Source organism: Pezoporus flaviventris, unplaced genomic scaffold (assembly GCF_033815535.1).
Source record: "Pezoporus flaviventris isolate CSIRO_AGI_PZ_B2104156 unplaced genomic scaffold, CSIRO_AGI_Pfla_v1 ptg000007l, whole genome shotgun sequence".
Classification (NCBI taxonomy): domain Eukaryota; kingdom Metazoa; phylum Chordata; class Aves; order Psittaciformes; family Psittacidae; genus Pezoporus; species Pezoporus flaviventris.
In genome coordinates this window covers 29,657,114-29,673,106 of record NW_026892555.1, presented here as the reverse complement: position 1 = coordinate 29,673,106, position 15,993 = coordinate 29,657,114, and the positions used below count along the sequence as shown (strand labels likewise).

At 37.7% G+C, this 15,993-nt stretch overlaps 1 protein-coding gene across 2 annotated transcripts in view; it reads left to right on the top strand.

The window, feature by feature from the left end:
* The window catches only part of ZC2HC1A (zinc finger C2HC-type containing 1A), a 35,320-nt gene that overhangs the window by 12,074 nt on the left and 7,253 nt on the right, over positions 1–15,993 (top strand). The window contains exons 3-8 of one of the 2 annotated variants that reach the window (XM_061448247.1): positions 388–504; positions 712–847; positions 4,174–4,322; positions 5,354–5,453; positions 6,305–6,413; positions 12,342–12,464. In XM_061448247.1, coding sequence (XP_061304231.1) covers positions 388–504; positions 712–847; positions 4,174–4,322; positions 5,354–5,453; positions 6,305–6,413; positions 12,342–12,464 — 734 coding nt within the window. The remainder of the gene's footprint in view (positions 1–387; positions 505–711; positions 848–4,173; positions 4,323–5,353; positions 5,454–6,304; positions 6,414–12,341; positions 12,465–15,993) is intronic. The other variant, XM_061448248.1, reaches the window with a different exon arrangement.

The following is a 15,993-nucleotide window of genomic DNA, read 5'->3' as shown; positions in this document are numbered from 1 at the left end:
GGTAGCCATCTTCAACATACTGTGGTTTTCAGGCTTAATAGAAGTTGGGCTGTCCTTAAATATATGCATATGGATATCAGACAGCACTCAGTGCAAATGCTGCTTACCTATTATTGTTCTTTTTTTATTTTCAGGGGGCAAATACAGATGCTCCCTATTTTTCATTGCTCAGATTTTTGTTCCATGTGTGTGCAGTCGTGGATTCTTGTACTTCCGCTTTAAAAGTAATGGCTGGCATAGACGTTTGAGTGAAAGCAGCCTGATCTGATTTACGAAGAGCTGGGCCTTGTTTGCTGATTGGCATATTGAGAAAGAGGGAAAGAATATGTTAATAACTTATGTTGAAAGCTAAGTTCTGTATCCTCCTTGGTTTTCTTCTGTTTATAGAAAAAGCATGGACCCATTTGCCAAAAAACTTCTGCAAAGAAAAGGAAGACATTTGATTCCAGCCGACAGAGAGCAGAAGGAACTGACATTCCCACAGTAAAACCTCTGAAGCCACGGGTACGTTATTTACTCTGCATATGAACATTTTAAGAAAACTATGTATGCGTTATGATAAAACTTATTTCTGCTGGTGATTTGTGATAATTAGATAAATTAGGATCTAGAAGCAATAGAACTATAATGTTGTGTACTAAAATAAGGCACGTACTCAGCTTGAAGTAAGAGCTTCAAACATATAAAGCTCTTTCTTTTTTGGCTTCTTAGCCAGAACCACCCAAAAAACCTTCCAACTGGAGACGAAAGCATGAGGAATTTATAGCTACTATACGAGCAGCCAAAGGACTTAATCTTAAAGATGGTGGAAAACTGCCTCCACCACCTCCGCCATCATATGACCCTGGTATGTAAAACAATCCCGTTCTTTAGAGATTTGTGTTTTTTTTTTTCCCGCTTAATTTATAAAAATTTGAACTGGAAAGGAATATGTTGGAATACAATAATCACAAGTTCTTGAAGATAACTTTCATTATCCCCATGCAGATGCTGGTTTGTGACTGTGGGTCTGGTTAGCTACCATCCTGTGAGCTTTCAAAGCCTATGACTGTTTTAACGAATCAAGAGATAGTTAAGGGCAACTTACAGCTTGCTACTGTCTTATAAATCATATGCTGGACAAACAGTTTCAGCACCTTGTTTCTGTCCACAACAGTGAAACTGCTCAGAAAGAACAGACTGCCTTTTTAATTAGATACTGGACACCAACAACCTACTTACGTTGTAGGAATGCACATTGACTGTGTTCTTCAAGTATAGTGTCTCCCATTTCTTGCTGAACTCACATTTAGTTTCATGTGTACGGTACATGCTCTAGTGTGCATTTGATCCTTCCTCATAAGGTGGGGGTACTTGCATTTTGGACATGAGATGTGTGAGATTTGCATTAATAACGGTGCCTTCAGAACTGAGGCTGGATAAAGTGTCAATACAGTCTGATGTGAGTGAATAAGACATATACTTTTCAGTTAACTTTTGAAATGTTATAATAGGTTGAAGAATATATTTCTTGCTCTTGTCCTAAGAGCTAAACTACGTGATCAGTTCAATGGCTATTTTCAGAAGGATTGGGAAAACCAGAAAAAAGCATGTGTTTTGCTTCTGCCTGTGGTCAAGTGAGGATGGGAGTGTTCCCTACCTTGTTTCTCCACAGGAAACTCATTACCCCAGTATTAGGATTGTAATTGTGAATTCATAGTAAGAAGTGAAATCATAATATTCAGCAGTCATACATGCTATCTTGAAATGCCATATGCATTTTAAAGTAAAGTAAAACCAATAGCTGATGTTGTAGATAAGGAATATAAGGCTTAATCATGGAAAGGATCATTAATAATCTAGGCAGAAACAGCCAGAACTAAATCTAGCTTGGAAAACCTACTAAAATGGTGCTTCCTTGGTTCCAGACATCACAATGAGTTTTAAGAGAGGGAAGTTAACTCTGTTCAGGCCGTTTGAAAGCAGATAGGAGGTAGAGGGAAGAGAAAGATATTGTGCTGCTTCTTCTTCCTTCTGGTTTTTTACTTTTTCCAAGCCGAGTTTACAAGTTTTAGTCTCCTGACTTCATCCAGCTGCAGTGGGTAAAACTCAGGAGGAAGAATGAAGATAAGATGAATTAATCAGTGGGTTCTCTTCTTACAAATCAAACCAAACAAAATATAGGGCAAGGACAGCTACTGTTGCTCCTTTTCCACTTTACATGTAGGAGTGAAGGAGAATTATGCACGGTATCATGGAGTATATCCATCCTTTCCTACTTAGCTGACTTTGGCATGCATATTTCTAACTGGTCAGTTTTTTAAATTTTTTTTTCTCTCCTGAAAGGAAAAAGTTCTGTATTGATATTTCATACTTAATTGCGTGCTTTCAGTTTGCAAATAAGCAATATTGCTGGTTCTTTGATCTCCAACCTTTTCTTTAGAAATGGAATAGCCTCATGATACTAAGAAGGAACTTATGTCACCCCATTTGCATTGAACTTGACTGCATATGTATATTGTGCTTTATTTTGATTAGTTTGTATTTTATAAAGCTTACATTGAATCCTAACAGTTCTTCTGTACAAACAGTACTTCCAGATAGCCAGGTGGCTGACTGGTGCTAAGCAGCTTACAAAATAAGGAAGATACAATCTCTGATTCTTGAAAAAGTCCATATTAATCCTCTACAGTCTGATCCATTTACTTAAGTGGGCTTTGAAATTCTTCTGTGGGAATTGAGCCGTAAGACAGCTGGAAATGTCTTTACTTATTATCTAGGGGCTTCCATAGCTGCTTTATTCATCTGTTCTGTTTTTTTGATTTTTTTTTTTTTTTTTAAAACTTTGGCCCTATCTATTTCTAAAGGTTTAGTTTTATGTTTGAGTATTCTGGTGGTAGTGGAGTTTTACGTAAAATAAATAAAAAAATCCTTCTTGTTACCACATGAGATTCCCATCCTGTCACTTCTCTGATGGATTCCTGTGTTCTTCCTGTGTACTTTGCTCACGCTTCCTGGGTCACAGTTCGTGGTTTGGTGTCCACTATGTAATTTTAGTTACTTGAAGTAGTAAATAACTAATTTAAAAGGATAAGTAATTAAGCCAGATCTGCTGCATTTGTAGTATAATGTAATACAAATTTTATTTTGGATTGTATAATATCTAAATGTAATATTGGAGGCAGTGACTGAATCCTCATTTTCTTTGATATGTTTCTAAAATCACCTAGGAACATGCTGATTTAATCTGCTTTATCAGTGTCCAGTGCTTCTGAAGTTGTTTACATGGTTTATGATTTTGAATACTGTAAACTAGGGAATTCAGCATCCATATCTCTAGACACTAAAATGTCTGTCTGAAGCTGCAGCCCGAATACTTTACTTTGCAAGGGCAGTGTATCTAAAGGGGTATACGTTGAGCATACAGATGAGGGATCTTTGAGTGCTTTAAACACTTTCATGGCCTTTCTGTTTTTTTTTCCCCAATGTTAGTAGTAATAGTTCCTAATGTGGCTAAATTAATTGTGAAAAATAATAAATACAGCCACCAACTGCCCTGTTTTGCGTGTCGCTGTAGTTGTCTCCTAATTTTGGAAGGATTTCCTATGATTTTTTTTTTTTGTTGCTAGATTTCTGATTTTTTTTTTTCTTTAATAATAATTTGTAATATTGCAGTTAGTATTTCTTAGTCCTTTCAAAATTGCTAGAGGAAACAGGTTTTGTTGTCTTTTGCTGTTTGTATGGGAAAAGTTTTAATGTATTTTCATATCTTGAGAAAAATGAACTGTGTTTGTGATGTGGGGGGTGTTTTGGTGGTGCTTTTTTTTGGTTTCTAGTTTTGGTTTTGCTTGTTTCTTTTTATTTAGTCTCTACTCTTCTCCATTTCCTTCCAGCTGATAACCTTGCCACATCCATATATCTCTTTGGCCACTTTCTCTGCTGAATTGCATTTCTAAAAGTGTTTCTGATTTTGCTTAGGTTATTTCTGATCTTCAGCCACTCTTCTTGTTCTTATCCATCAAATAAAAAACATCTTTTGTGTTATATATGGGCAATGTTCTTTTCCCTTGCAACGCATATTTTTCATTTTCAGGTTCAAGAGGCTATAGTTTTCTCTGGGGGTGGGGCTGGTCTTTAAAAGACTTTAAACCAGTTTCTTTTAAAAAACATTAAAGTTAGTTTTTTGTTTTTAAGATTACATTCAGTGTCCATATTGTCAGAGGAGATTTAATGAAAATGCAGCTGACAGACACATCAATTTCTGTAAGGAACAAGCAGCACGTATTACTAATAAGGGGAAATTGGCAGCTGATACCAAAGGGAAGCTTCCTGCTCGAACACAGGTGAACAATGACATTTTCCTTAACTTGTAGATTGTATTCGACATCAAATCAAGTTTGTTAAATGGTGTATTGCTCTTAAATGTAATTAACCTTTTTATTCTGTAATGCTATTACTTGTGCTAGACTGAAATTGGACACTAAGCATGGAAGAGGTTCTTTCTTATGAGAGTTGTAGAGATCCATAAATCAGATGGCAGCAGCTGCAAAACCAAAACCAGTCATAAATGTAATTCAGAGACTTGTGAAAACAACAGGTAAGGGTAGCAGCAGGAGGTAGGGACACAATATTTGTTAAAAAAGAAAAAAAAGCTGAATTTCTGTTGTCCAAGTTTTGTGAACCCAGTTCAGGAGTCTTCATAAAGTGGACAAAGGTACATGTCCTACTGCAGGACAACTGGCAGCAATATTTTGGCTAATAAGAAACTTAGGAATTCAGGCATATTAAGGTAAGAGCTGCAGTAGCTAACTCACAATGGAAACAAATTAAGGGTTAAAGTGTATGTGTGTTTTCATTTGGTGGCAGTACACTTTTTTATGGAAGCTGTGAAGAGTTTAAATAGACACTAGCAGTTACTCAGAGATTCTTGCACTGTATTCTGAATCAGTGCTGGGACTGGTCCAGAGAACACAGGTGAAAGTAAAATTTGACAGACAAAAATAATTGTGCCCTTGATTTTTTTTTTTTGGGGGGGGTTGTGTGTTGTGGGAGGTTGTTTGTTTCTATTTTGTTGTGTTTTTGGTTTTTTTTTAATTAATTAATCTCATGAGCAGCTATGGAAAAAGATGAGAAAAGCAGAAAATAGACATATATAAAAAATACATAACCACTGAGATAATCTTTCTTACTAGTATCATCTGTATGTATAATAAAGCAGACTAGTGGAAACCATTCGCATGATCCTCTACCAGAAACAGTATACTGAGTAGCTAATAGGTACCTGTTTTCCCACAATACCCGAGATAACTACCTATTGTGTTGTATAGATAGTTTGATTTAATTGCTTAAATTTCTAGGTTGTATTTTGTTACAGTACAAACCACCCGCAGTAAAGAAGATGCCTTCTGTAGGATCAACACCACCATCATCATCACGCTTACCACAGCCAAGTGGTGGTAGCAAAACTGTTCTAGGTATGAAATGAATGTTACAGATTTTCCAGTTTCTTTCCAAATATTCATTCTCAACCTATGCAGTAAAAGTAATATATTTTAATATCTGGAAGGATCTCTACAGCATTACCCAGCAATTTAAACTGATGAAGTAAAAATATTCATAGGAGTTCAGTGTTACACGAGCAGATAAGATAATGTCTGATTTTCATAACAGTATTTTAAATTTAACCAATGGTTTTGTGACCTGATATTTCTTGTTTTTACTTACATATATACTTATTGTTGAAATTGATATAGTGAAGTTGGAAGGGGCATTGATCGGCATCTGCCCAATGCGGCTCTTAAGCACATAGGATTATCTTCTGTTTTATCAGCTCAAATTGTTTTCTTTTCTGAATTGAACCTGCAGAATCATTCTGTGTCCTAATGCAAAATTTGAATACTGGTCTCTCACCTGATATTTTTCTGTTGATTAATTCTGTAACTAATCTGTATGCTGAATATGATTCTGATTATGAACATGAACATAAAAGCCATGTATATTATAATTATGCTAACACTGGTCTTATTCCAATTTCAGATATCATTAGGTATCAGACATGTTCTGTCTGTACACACTTTGACATTCTAGACTTCTTTTCCTTCCTTTTTCTTTCTGAAGAAAGTAATTGAGGTGCAATATTTTTATTAGAATAGAATATTATAATTAAACGGAATATATGCAGAACAAATTTCTGGAAACATGCTTGCTTTTTTGTAGTATCTTGACACTTGTTCATATCTTGACATTTCTAAAACTCTTGTTTTGAATTTTGATATTAAAAAATTATAATGAGTTGTATCATCCCGTGCTTGCTTTCAACTGCAAGGTGCCTCTTCAGGTAAAGCACTATCCTCATCTGCATCCAGTGGGAGCAAAGTTCAGACATTGTCACCAGTTCATAAAAACTCATTTGGAATGGTGAACTCACAAGCAGGGTAAGTTTCCATTTAATGTTGTCATTTACACTTTATTTTATGTTTACGTTTTGCTAGTTCTGGAGGTCTTTGTGGTCTGTTTCACTTACTTTTTTGTTTTTGTTTTTGTTTCTTTTTGTTGCTGTGAGCTTCAGAAGTGTGATGTTATTAGTTTATCCTTAATTTATGAACACAATTAATGCTTAAGGAACATAGAAGTAGGTGAAGATACATTTTCTGATGTTCAAATAACGGCAAAGGTGGTCAAGTGAGAAAAATAGAAAGTAGATTTAAAGGTTATAGAATATGCAGAAATAGTTGGAGCTGTATTTTTTTCTTTTTGTAAAAGCAAAAAGACTTTAAGGGGGAAACATAAGGCATAATTTCCTGCAGTTCATGGAAATTATAAAAGAGGTCTGTGCCACAGACCGCAAGTAAATTGTGACAGGATCTTCCCTCTTAGCACAGGAGGGTGGATACTTTCCCTCTTCCCTTTCCTGTTTTAAAATACTCAAGAGACAAGAAGTGAGTGAGAACAAATAAGGCAATGGATACCAGTGCTCTACAACAGCAACAAAAAGTGGCAGATGTATGTAATTAGAGTTCAGTGAAAGTGCTGGTGTGATCAGGGCTGTTACTGATACTTTGCTGGGGGTTAGTCAGTACACACTATCTCAAAGAATAAATGTCTGAAGAGATTGAAGAAAAGTAGTGCAATTTTGCAGAAATTTGAGGAGTACCGAGAGAAAACATACAAAACAGTGATTGCAGTTGTAACATTGGTGATTGAAGAAGGCTTATTCCTATAAAAATGAGTATCAGATTGGTAAAGGCTGTAGAAGGTGGAGAAAAACAATGACTTAAGTTTGTGAGGAAGAGGGACATTCTGAAAGAGCTCATGGGGATGGACAGCTTTATTAATCACACAAAACTAGTGATTTTTAGTTTATTGCCCTTAAGTCTTACAAGTTACACACACATATGAACTACAGCACCTCTTAATACCATGTCACATGAGGATGTAGTTCTGTCCCTCCTTGCTCTACCCACTCCTTCAAATACAGACTGGAGGTAGAGTCCGTGAGGTTATCAGTTATGATTATTATTATTATTCCCTCCAGTGTCATAGGAGCCTTTGGTCTATGGATCAGCTTTACTGCTGTTTGTAGGTATTTATGCTTCAACTGTCAGAAAATCCCACCCTCTGTTATGCACTGCCATATCTTTATATCTTATTTTTCCATTTTCAGAAGCTAACACCTACTGATGAGTGGCAAAAAGAGTAGGTCTGCAAACCACAGTAAAAAAGTCAGGGGAGATCATTTCAAGGCATGTTCCTGGCCCCAGTGGTGAATCCCAGCTGTTTGGAAAAGGCCTTTTCCTGCTGGAGAGTAAATTGCAGTCTGTGTTACTTATTGAGAGGTCACAGGTTTTGGTCTTAACTTCTTAACAAGGAAGTTCTGTTTAATTTTACTAGACAGTTGCTCATTGGACTTCGTATTCTGTAGTCTTCCATTTCTTCTACTGAAACTTTGAAGAATACCAACATGATCAAACCAAGTAGTTAATATCTGAAGACATGTTTGCGCAAATTCTCTCTGTTCACACGTTAACCACAAATAGATGGCTTCTAGTTGGCATAGTTCTCAGGTAATGGTCTCTGCCTGAGAGGCAGTTAATGTAGCTTGGTTTATAACCTCGCATATTTAAGAGTACAGATGAGTGTGTTTCTGCCTGAAGTCCTCGCTTTTCTGCTCTAAAAAACATGTGTTCTCATCTTTGCCAGCCAGTCCTTATGGTTCCTTGCTGGTTATGTATTAGTCTTCTTGCAGAGGGCTGTTTAAATGTGTTTTTCCTAGGTGAGACCTAACAATCTTTCTTTTTCTTATACCTTGTTTGTATTCATTTCTGAGGTTTGTCAGGAGCTACATTGAAGCAAAGAGGAGCAGTTACAACATGGAAGAGTTAGGTGACTTAGATTGGTTACTAGTGACAATTTTGGCCCTAATCATTTTAGCCCCAGGATGTGAGGGGGAAATAGGATTTCGTTGAAATACCTACAAAATTCTGTGAGAGCAGGGACTGAGACACTAACAGTCAATATCCTAAATTGGAGAGGGAGTTTGTTGTGACACAGATTTTCAACATTAAAACATCTTATAATATAGGCTATAGCTAATTGCAGCTAGAATTATTAAAAAAAAAATGAACACTTTTAAAAATCTATAAAAATAGCCTTCATTAGAATGGAACATGATGTATTTTTTTTTGCTATGTTTGCAAGTTAACCAGTAAAATGAGAAGCCATAGCATGATATCTGCTCCTGCAGTTGTCCCTAAGGAAAATTTTATTTATTTTTTTTTACATTTTAATTAGTTGAAACCTAACTGTTGTCATTCCTGATCTGGCAGATAGAGCGGCTTAACAGTAGAATTAAGATTAATATTGGAGGGAGAGGGGAAGCAATTAAGTCAGACATTGGTTCTTTCTGTAGACTCATGATACCTGTTTGCTTTGCATAAGCAAAGGGGCAAGAAACGATTATCTACTGGCTAATGTTGGAACCAAAAGTGATTAAAATATACATGCGTGCAGTTTCCCTCTTGCTCTTTAGATGGCACTCTTGTACTGCTGCCTGAAACTGTTGGACGGGCACATGAAGCAGTTCCTGCTTTCATGTTAAAGGTGAAGACTAGAAGGAATTGGGTCTCTAAGGCATTTTGTTCAGTAAAGGAAAGATTCTTGACCTTAGTTTTATATGAAGTTCAACTTAAATATTACAGTATACATTTTTATTTTGTGTGAGAAGAAATGAAACCAAATTTATGAACTCCCTTATTGTGAGTAATTTTTGCTATACTATTTCCTTTCTTAATTTGGATTTTCTTCTGCTCCCCAAGTAAAGGACTACTGAGAGAGCACACCACAGCATCATCAGTATAAGCTAGGTTGGTGTTAATGATGCTTACTCTGTATGCATATATCAGGATGTGTCATTTGAGCTCTGCAGTGAGAATTTTCTTCTTCTGCCTGGACAGAGTATAAGCACAGACAGTTATAAGTATTAATGGAAGTGTAGCAAAAGGGCATTATTTCTGAGTCCTAGAAAATCAAATAAGAGTGCAAGAGTAGCATGTGACTCTGTATTGTAGTGAGTAGTAAAACCTTCATTCACTTGCATGAAAGTAGGATTTACACTCTTTGATGCTGAAGAACTGGGAAAAAGGAAAATTAATTCTACCTAAATTGTGATTAGGCATATATTTTAAGAGTGAATCATGTTAAGATCTTAAGATTGATACATATTTTGTAAGAATATGAAGCTTAGCTTTATCGTGCATTTCTTGAGGAGCAGGGCAGTTCTAGTAAACTGTCAGATGCAATCAGATTTTCAGAAACAAAAATTGGGTACATTCATCTTATCCTGAGGCTAGGCAAACGGGCAAACTCCACCCCCACGTGTAAACTGTTTTGCCTAGCAGAACCTGACACCACTGTTTGTGGTCAGTCAGGGATCTTGTGCATGTACAAATTAATTTTCTGTGCATGGCTCATTTATGAGCAATGGTGTTTTTTCAATTGGGACTTGGAAAATTATGTGATGTTTTTCAGTATAACAAATGAACCCTTAGAAATTACTTTGTCATTTTTGTTTTATTTTGGGGATGGAACATCCTGTTTAGTGTTAAGCTGATCTAAGTTAATCCTCCTGGGAATCGTGTCTATTAGTGATACATTTAGTACCGTCTTACAGCTGAAATGCAACGTGAATAGCACAGCTAACCAGTATCTGTAAATTTTAAATTCCATTTGTATATTTGCCTTACAGCATGTTTAGCCTTTAAAAATGTATTTTGTAAACATTTTATTCTTTTCATTAAAACTCTAACTTACACAGCTTCATTCAGTGAAATCTAGTAAATAGGAAGTTGTCTTCGTGTTCTTTGCATTTAATAAGATTCTTCTGATTGTCCTTTTTTTTTCATTAGTACATGAAAGACCTGTCAGTTTGGGGGGTTTGGGTTTTGTTGAAGAGTGGAAGAATCCTGTAGCTCTTTATTTTTATCATAACTGTTTCTAGGTTATTGTCTGCAATATTCTGTACTGTAGGTGCCTGAAGTTACAGATCATGTTGATAAATTGTTTAAGGATCAGAAAAGAGCTAAGAAAAGTGTGATAGGTTGGAGTCCAGAGGAGTGCCACAAAAGTGGTCATAGGTTAGAGCATCTTTCCTGTGAAGACAGGCTGACAGAGTGGGTTTGTCCAGCCTGGGGAAGAGAAGGCTCCAGATAGACCTTATTGCAGCCTTCCAGTACTTAAAGGGGCCAGCAAGAAATCTGGAGAGGGGCTTTTTATAAGGGCATATAGTGACAAGACAAGGGGGAATGGCTTTAAACTTAGAGGGGAGATTTAGATTAGATATTGGGAAGATACTCTTTACTCTGAGGGTAGGAAGATCTCATTTAATGCTTTTGAGATGTGGATTGCAAGGTTCATACCAGAAGCTTCTGAAAAAAATTATGTAGCAAACTTGATGGGTTATTTCCTTTTTAATACGATGTTGTTGTAAGAGCATGAAAAGTAGTATGATACAGGTATTGGAGATACAGCAGTACACAAGCACTTTTTTTTTTATGGTTGTATCTTTTATTTTAAAAGCTAAATTGAAAAGAATATGCTTCCTTGACAGCAATTAGCTGTTGCCTTGCTGGCATTGTAGTTTATTAAGGTTGTATGATAAGAATCAGAAAACTGCAGAGTAATTACAAGAAATTATTTCTCTTGGTGGGAAGATGCATTTTGTTGGTTTTGGTTCTTTGGTTTTGCCTTCTGATTTCCCTCTAGGGGTGGGGAGGTTGCAGAATAGTTAAGCTTCAGCTACCCAGATATTTCCATCAATCTTGCTTGGTTTGTTTCTTTTATAGTTCTTTAATTTCAGAAAGATCAATAAAAAATATTTTAAGTGTCATCATTTTCCAGTTCAGGGTTAAGTTGCTAAGCTTTCCTTGAGATGAAATTTCAGTTATATTATTGAGGTAGGGCTGGAGATATAATAGGCTTTATGCAGTTTTTAGTGTATGATGTAAGATGCTAGAAATGCAGAACTTTACTTGAAGATCTAATTTTCCTAATATAAGCTGTGGTTTCTGAAAAGCTACAATTTTTCTTTAAGCTGATATGTGGAAGGGATGGTGGTATGGGATTTTTTGTTTAGTTTTAAACAAAACAAACAAACAAAAAAAAAACCCCAAGAAAATGTTTTTAAAATTTGAGGTTTGGTTTATTCTTTTTGGTTTGAAAATGTTACCCATAATAATAGAAAAGTGTATATACTGTCTATTGTGAGTAGAGTTTTTTTAATACTAAAACAAAGGTGTTTTTCTTTCAGGCTTTCTGTTCTTTTCTCATCTCCATAAAAGAAAAGAGAATGGAAGGCATGTTATTCTCTCTGGGCACAATGTTCAGCCTTTAACAAATAAAGTGAAAAAAAAAAAAAATTTCCTTCTTGGTAATTCTAAAAGTCAAGGAGGCTTCTACTTACATCTGTTATTTCCTAACATCTTCATAAAGTTACTGTGGCTTGTAATTATGAGCCCCTTTTACTTGAGAAGTTTGACATTATGTAAACTATTCTGACAAGAAAAAAGGCCAAATGTGAGTGCATTGTGCAGATAGTGAGGATAACTGACATTAGTTTTTCGTTTTGTGTTTAAAAAAAGTATGTATTGGAAACCTAATCCAAATATAAGTCTATGAAATCCTGTCCTCTTCAAAGTAAAAAGCACCTCTTTGTTTGCTGAATTATTAAAGTCTGATTTCTACATTATTTTAGTCAGTGGGGATTCTTTGGGAATGTAAGTATTTAATTGTGAGTACTTTAAATTGTTTGCGATAACTTGAATAGCAATCTAGCAATCTCCTTATGAGTACCCCTTTATATATTTTAGTAGTAAGATGGACAAGTTAGGCCTACCGCTGCGAACTGGAAGAGATGTGCAAAGGTTTTATGACACTGATACAAAAACAGACAGTACCATCAAAAGACCAAATGAGTTGTTGCCTATAAAGAAGTAAGTATTACAAATCAATGTGGTTTATCTGTTTTGCAGAATCTTCCTCTAAAGCATTGGAATAGTGAAAGTATTACCTTGGCAGACATCTGTCACCCAGGATGTCTGCCATATAATGCTGTTGGAGAAGAATATATAATGTAATTAGTATAAGCATCTGTTTTATGTTAAGTAAACAGCTTCACAGTAGAAGAGGAAATATTAAGACTTTTACCAGAATTGACTTCTTTTGTTACTGGTTATGAACTAAAAGTAAAGAACATCTATCTTTGTAAACCTGAGATAAAACTGTTGAATGACGTAAAGCTGAAGTAAGCATTTAAGCCTGATAACTATACAAATGCCTTACAGGCAGATATTTTATGGCAAAGTAATTTTATTCTCTGAAAGTCAAATACTTATCTGTCTTCTGTAAGAATTTGAATAGGGAAGACTTTGTAATAAGATGTTCAGCATTTTATTAAGTCCAACTTATTATAAAGACTTTTGAATATTCAGCTAGTTTGGAAGAAATCTAAGTTTGGAAGAAATTTTATTCTGATCTTTTAAAAAGGAAATAGATACTATATAGTATCTTTATTTTAATTTGGAAGATGCCAAATTCAATTGGGTTGATTCTTCATGAACAATACCTTAAAGAATATTGCAAAAGAGAGATTAGTAAGGAATTATGGGACACATACATGGAATGTAATGCTTTAGATAGTAGAAATTTGATTAAATCTCTTACTGTTATTTTAGTATTGTAACTAAAGCTGAAGTATCTTTGGGACAGAGCTGGAATATTTGAACTTAGTTTTCTATTTGAAGAAGTAAAAGGAATGAAGGGGGGTGGTATCTTTTTAGATATCTTTTAGGTATCTTTTTTGGGGGGGGTGTTGTTCTTTTGCATGTTGGGCTAGAGCTATAAATCCTGTGAACGATCAAAAATCGGGTCAGTTTTTCATTTTATAGTACATTATAAGATGGCTGACAATTTGTCTGAGTAACTAAAAGTGCTTATAATAGCTCCTATCCATAGTGCAGTGATTTGATTTTTCTTCTTGAGAGAACTTCTGTAAGAGTATGGGTGCTTACTGCTCTTCATAACTTCCCTGTTGTTCTTATTTGAATGTTTGCTAAGTTTATGAATTAAATCTGCCTTCTTTACAGGACATTATTCAGTATGTTACATGCTGTCCTGGGTTCAGCAGTAGCAGTCATGTTTTTTTTCCTTTGTGGTAGCTGGTGCAGTGCTGTGTTTTGACTTCCAGCCTGAGAACAGTGTTGGTGAAGCCGATGTTTTCAGTTGTTGCTAAGTGATGTTTACCCTGACCAAGGATTTTGTGAGGCTCATGCTCTGCCAGGGAGGAGGGGAAGCTGTGAGGAAGCAGAGACGGGGCGCCTGACCCAGGCTAGCCAGGGAGGTATTCCATACCACAGCACATCATGGCCGGGGTGGGGGGTAACTGGGAGTTACCCCGAAGGACACGGGCTTCCGGGTGGGACTTGTTTTCTTGGCCAGTGGTATCGTATTCTCTTCCCTTGTTATTTTCCCTTATCATTGTTGTCGTTGATAGTAGCGGTGGTGGTCTGTGTTGTACATTGGTTGCTGGACTGTTCTTGTCTCGACCCGTAGGAGTTGCACTCTCTTGATCCTCCTCCCCGTTCCTCTGGGAGCGGGGAAGGGGAGAGCCCCCGGTGGGCGGGGGGGGACACGGACCTCGATTGTTGTCAGCTCGGCACCACTCACTGGGAGTGAGTGAACAAGTTACCTGACTGGGTTTAAACCACGACAGTTCTTTTTTGGCGCCCAGCGTGGGGCTCGAACCCACGACCCTGAGATTAAATCTTCCATCTCCGATGCTTTCCCACAATACGGCAGGACCCATCAGTAAACAAGGCATACTGCTTTTCACTTTCTGACAGTTTATTATATGGTGGGGCCTCTTCAGCGCGCACCACCTTCTCCTTTGGTGACATTCCAAAATCTTTGCCCTCTGGCCAGTCCATGATGACTTCTAGAATGCCTGGACTACTGAGATTTCCTATTTGAGTTCATTGTGTAATTAGTGCAGCGCATTTACTCCATGTAGCATCAGTTGCATGATGTGTAGAGGAGACCCTGCCTTTGAACATCCAGCCCAGCACGGGCAGCCGGGGTGCCAGGAGGAGCTGTGCTTCAGTGCCAATCACTTCCAAAGCAGCTCGAACCCCTTCATAGGCTGCCAGTATCTCTTTCTCAGTTGGGGTATAGCTGGCCTCAGATCCTTTATATCCCCGACTCCAAAAGCCGAGGGGTCGACCTCGAGTCTCCCCTGGAGCTTTCTGCCAGAGGCTCCAGGTAGGACCGTTCTCCCCAGCTGCAGTGTACAGCACATTTTTTACATCTCGCCCGCTCCGGACTGGTCCAAGGGCTACTGCATGAACTATCTCGCGTTTAATTTGCTCAAAGGCTTGTTGCTGCTCAGGGCCCCATTTAAAATCATTCTTCTTCCGGGTCACATGATAGAGAGGGCTTACAATCAAACTGTAATTTGGGATGTGCATTCTCCAGAACCCCACTGCACCCAAGAAAGCTTGCGTTTCTTTCTTATTAGTTGGTGGAGACATTGCTGTTATCTTGTTGATCACATCTGTGGGGATCTGTCTACGTCCATCTTGCCATTTTATTCCCAAAAATTGAATCTCCTGTGCAGGTCCCTTGACCTTACTCCGTTTTATGGCAAAACCGGCTTTCAGCGGGATTTGGATTATTTTCCTCCCTTTCTCAAAGACTTCTTCCGCTGTATCGCCCCACACAATAATGTCATCAATGTATTGCAGGTGTTCTGGAGCTTGCCCCTGTTCCAGTGCAGTCTGGATCAGTCCGTGGCAAATGGTAGGGCTGTGTTTCCACCCCTTGGGCAGTCGGTTCCAAGTGAACTGGACACCTCTCCAAGTAAAAGCAAACTGTGGCCTGCACTCTGCTGCCAAAGGAATGGAGAAAAATGCATTGGCAATATCAATCGTGGCATACCGCTTGGCTGCCTTTGACTCTAGTTCATACTGAAGTTCTAGCATGTCCGGTACGGCAGCACTCAATGGTGGTGTGACTTCATTCAGGCCACGATAGTCTACTGTTAGTCTCCATTCTCCATTAGACTTTCGCACTGGCCATATGGGGCTATTAAAGGGTGAGCGGGTCCTGCTGATCACCCCCTGACTCTCCAGTCTACGGATCAGCTGATGGATGGGAATCAGGGAGTCTCGGTTGGTGCGATATTGCCGCCGGTGCACTGTTGTGGTCGTAGTTGGCACTTGTTGTTCTTCAACTTTCAGCAACCCCACAGCAGAGGGATCTTCTGAGAGACCAGGCAAGGTGGACAGCTGCTCAATTTCCTCAGTCTCCAAAGCAGCAATACCAAAAGCCCACCGGTACCCTTTTGGGTCTTTGAAGTACCCTCTCTTGAGGTAGTCTATGCCGAGGATGCATGGAGCCTCTGGACCAGTCACAATAGGGTGCTTTTGCCACTCCCTCCCAGTCAGGCTGATTTCAGCCTCCAGCACA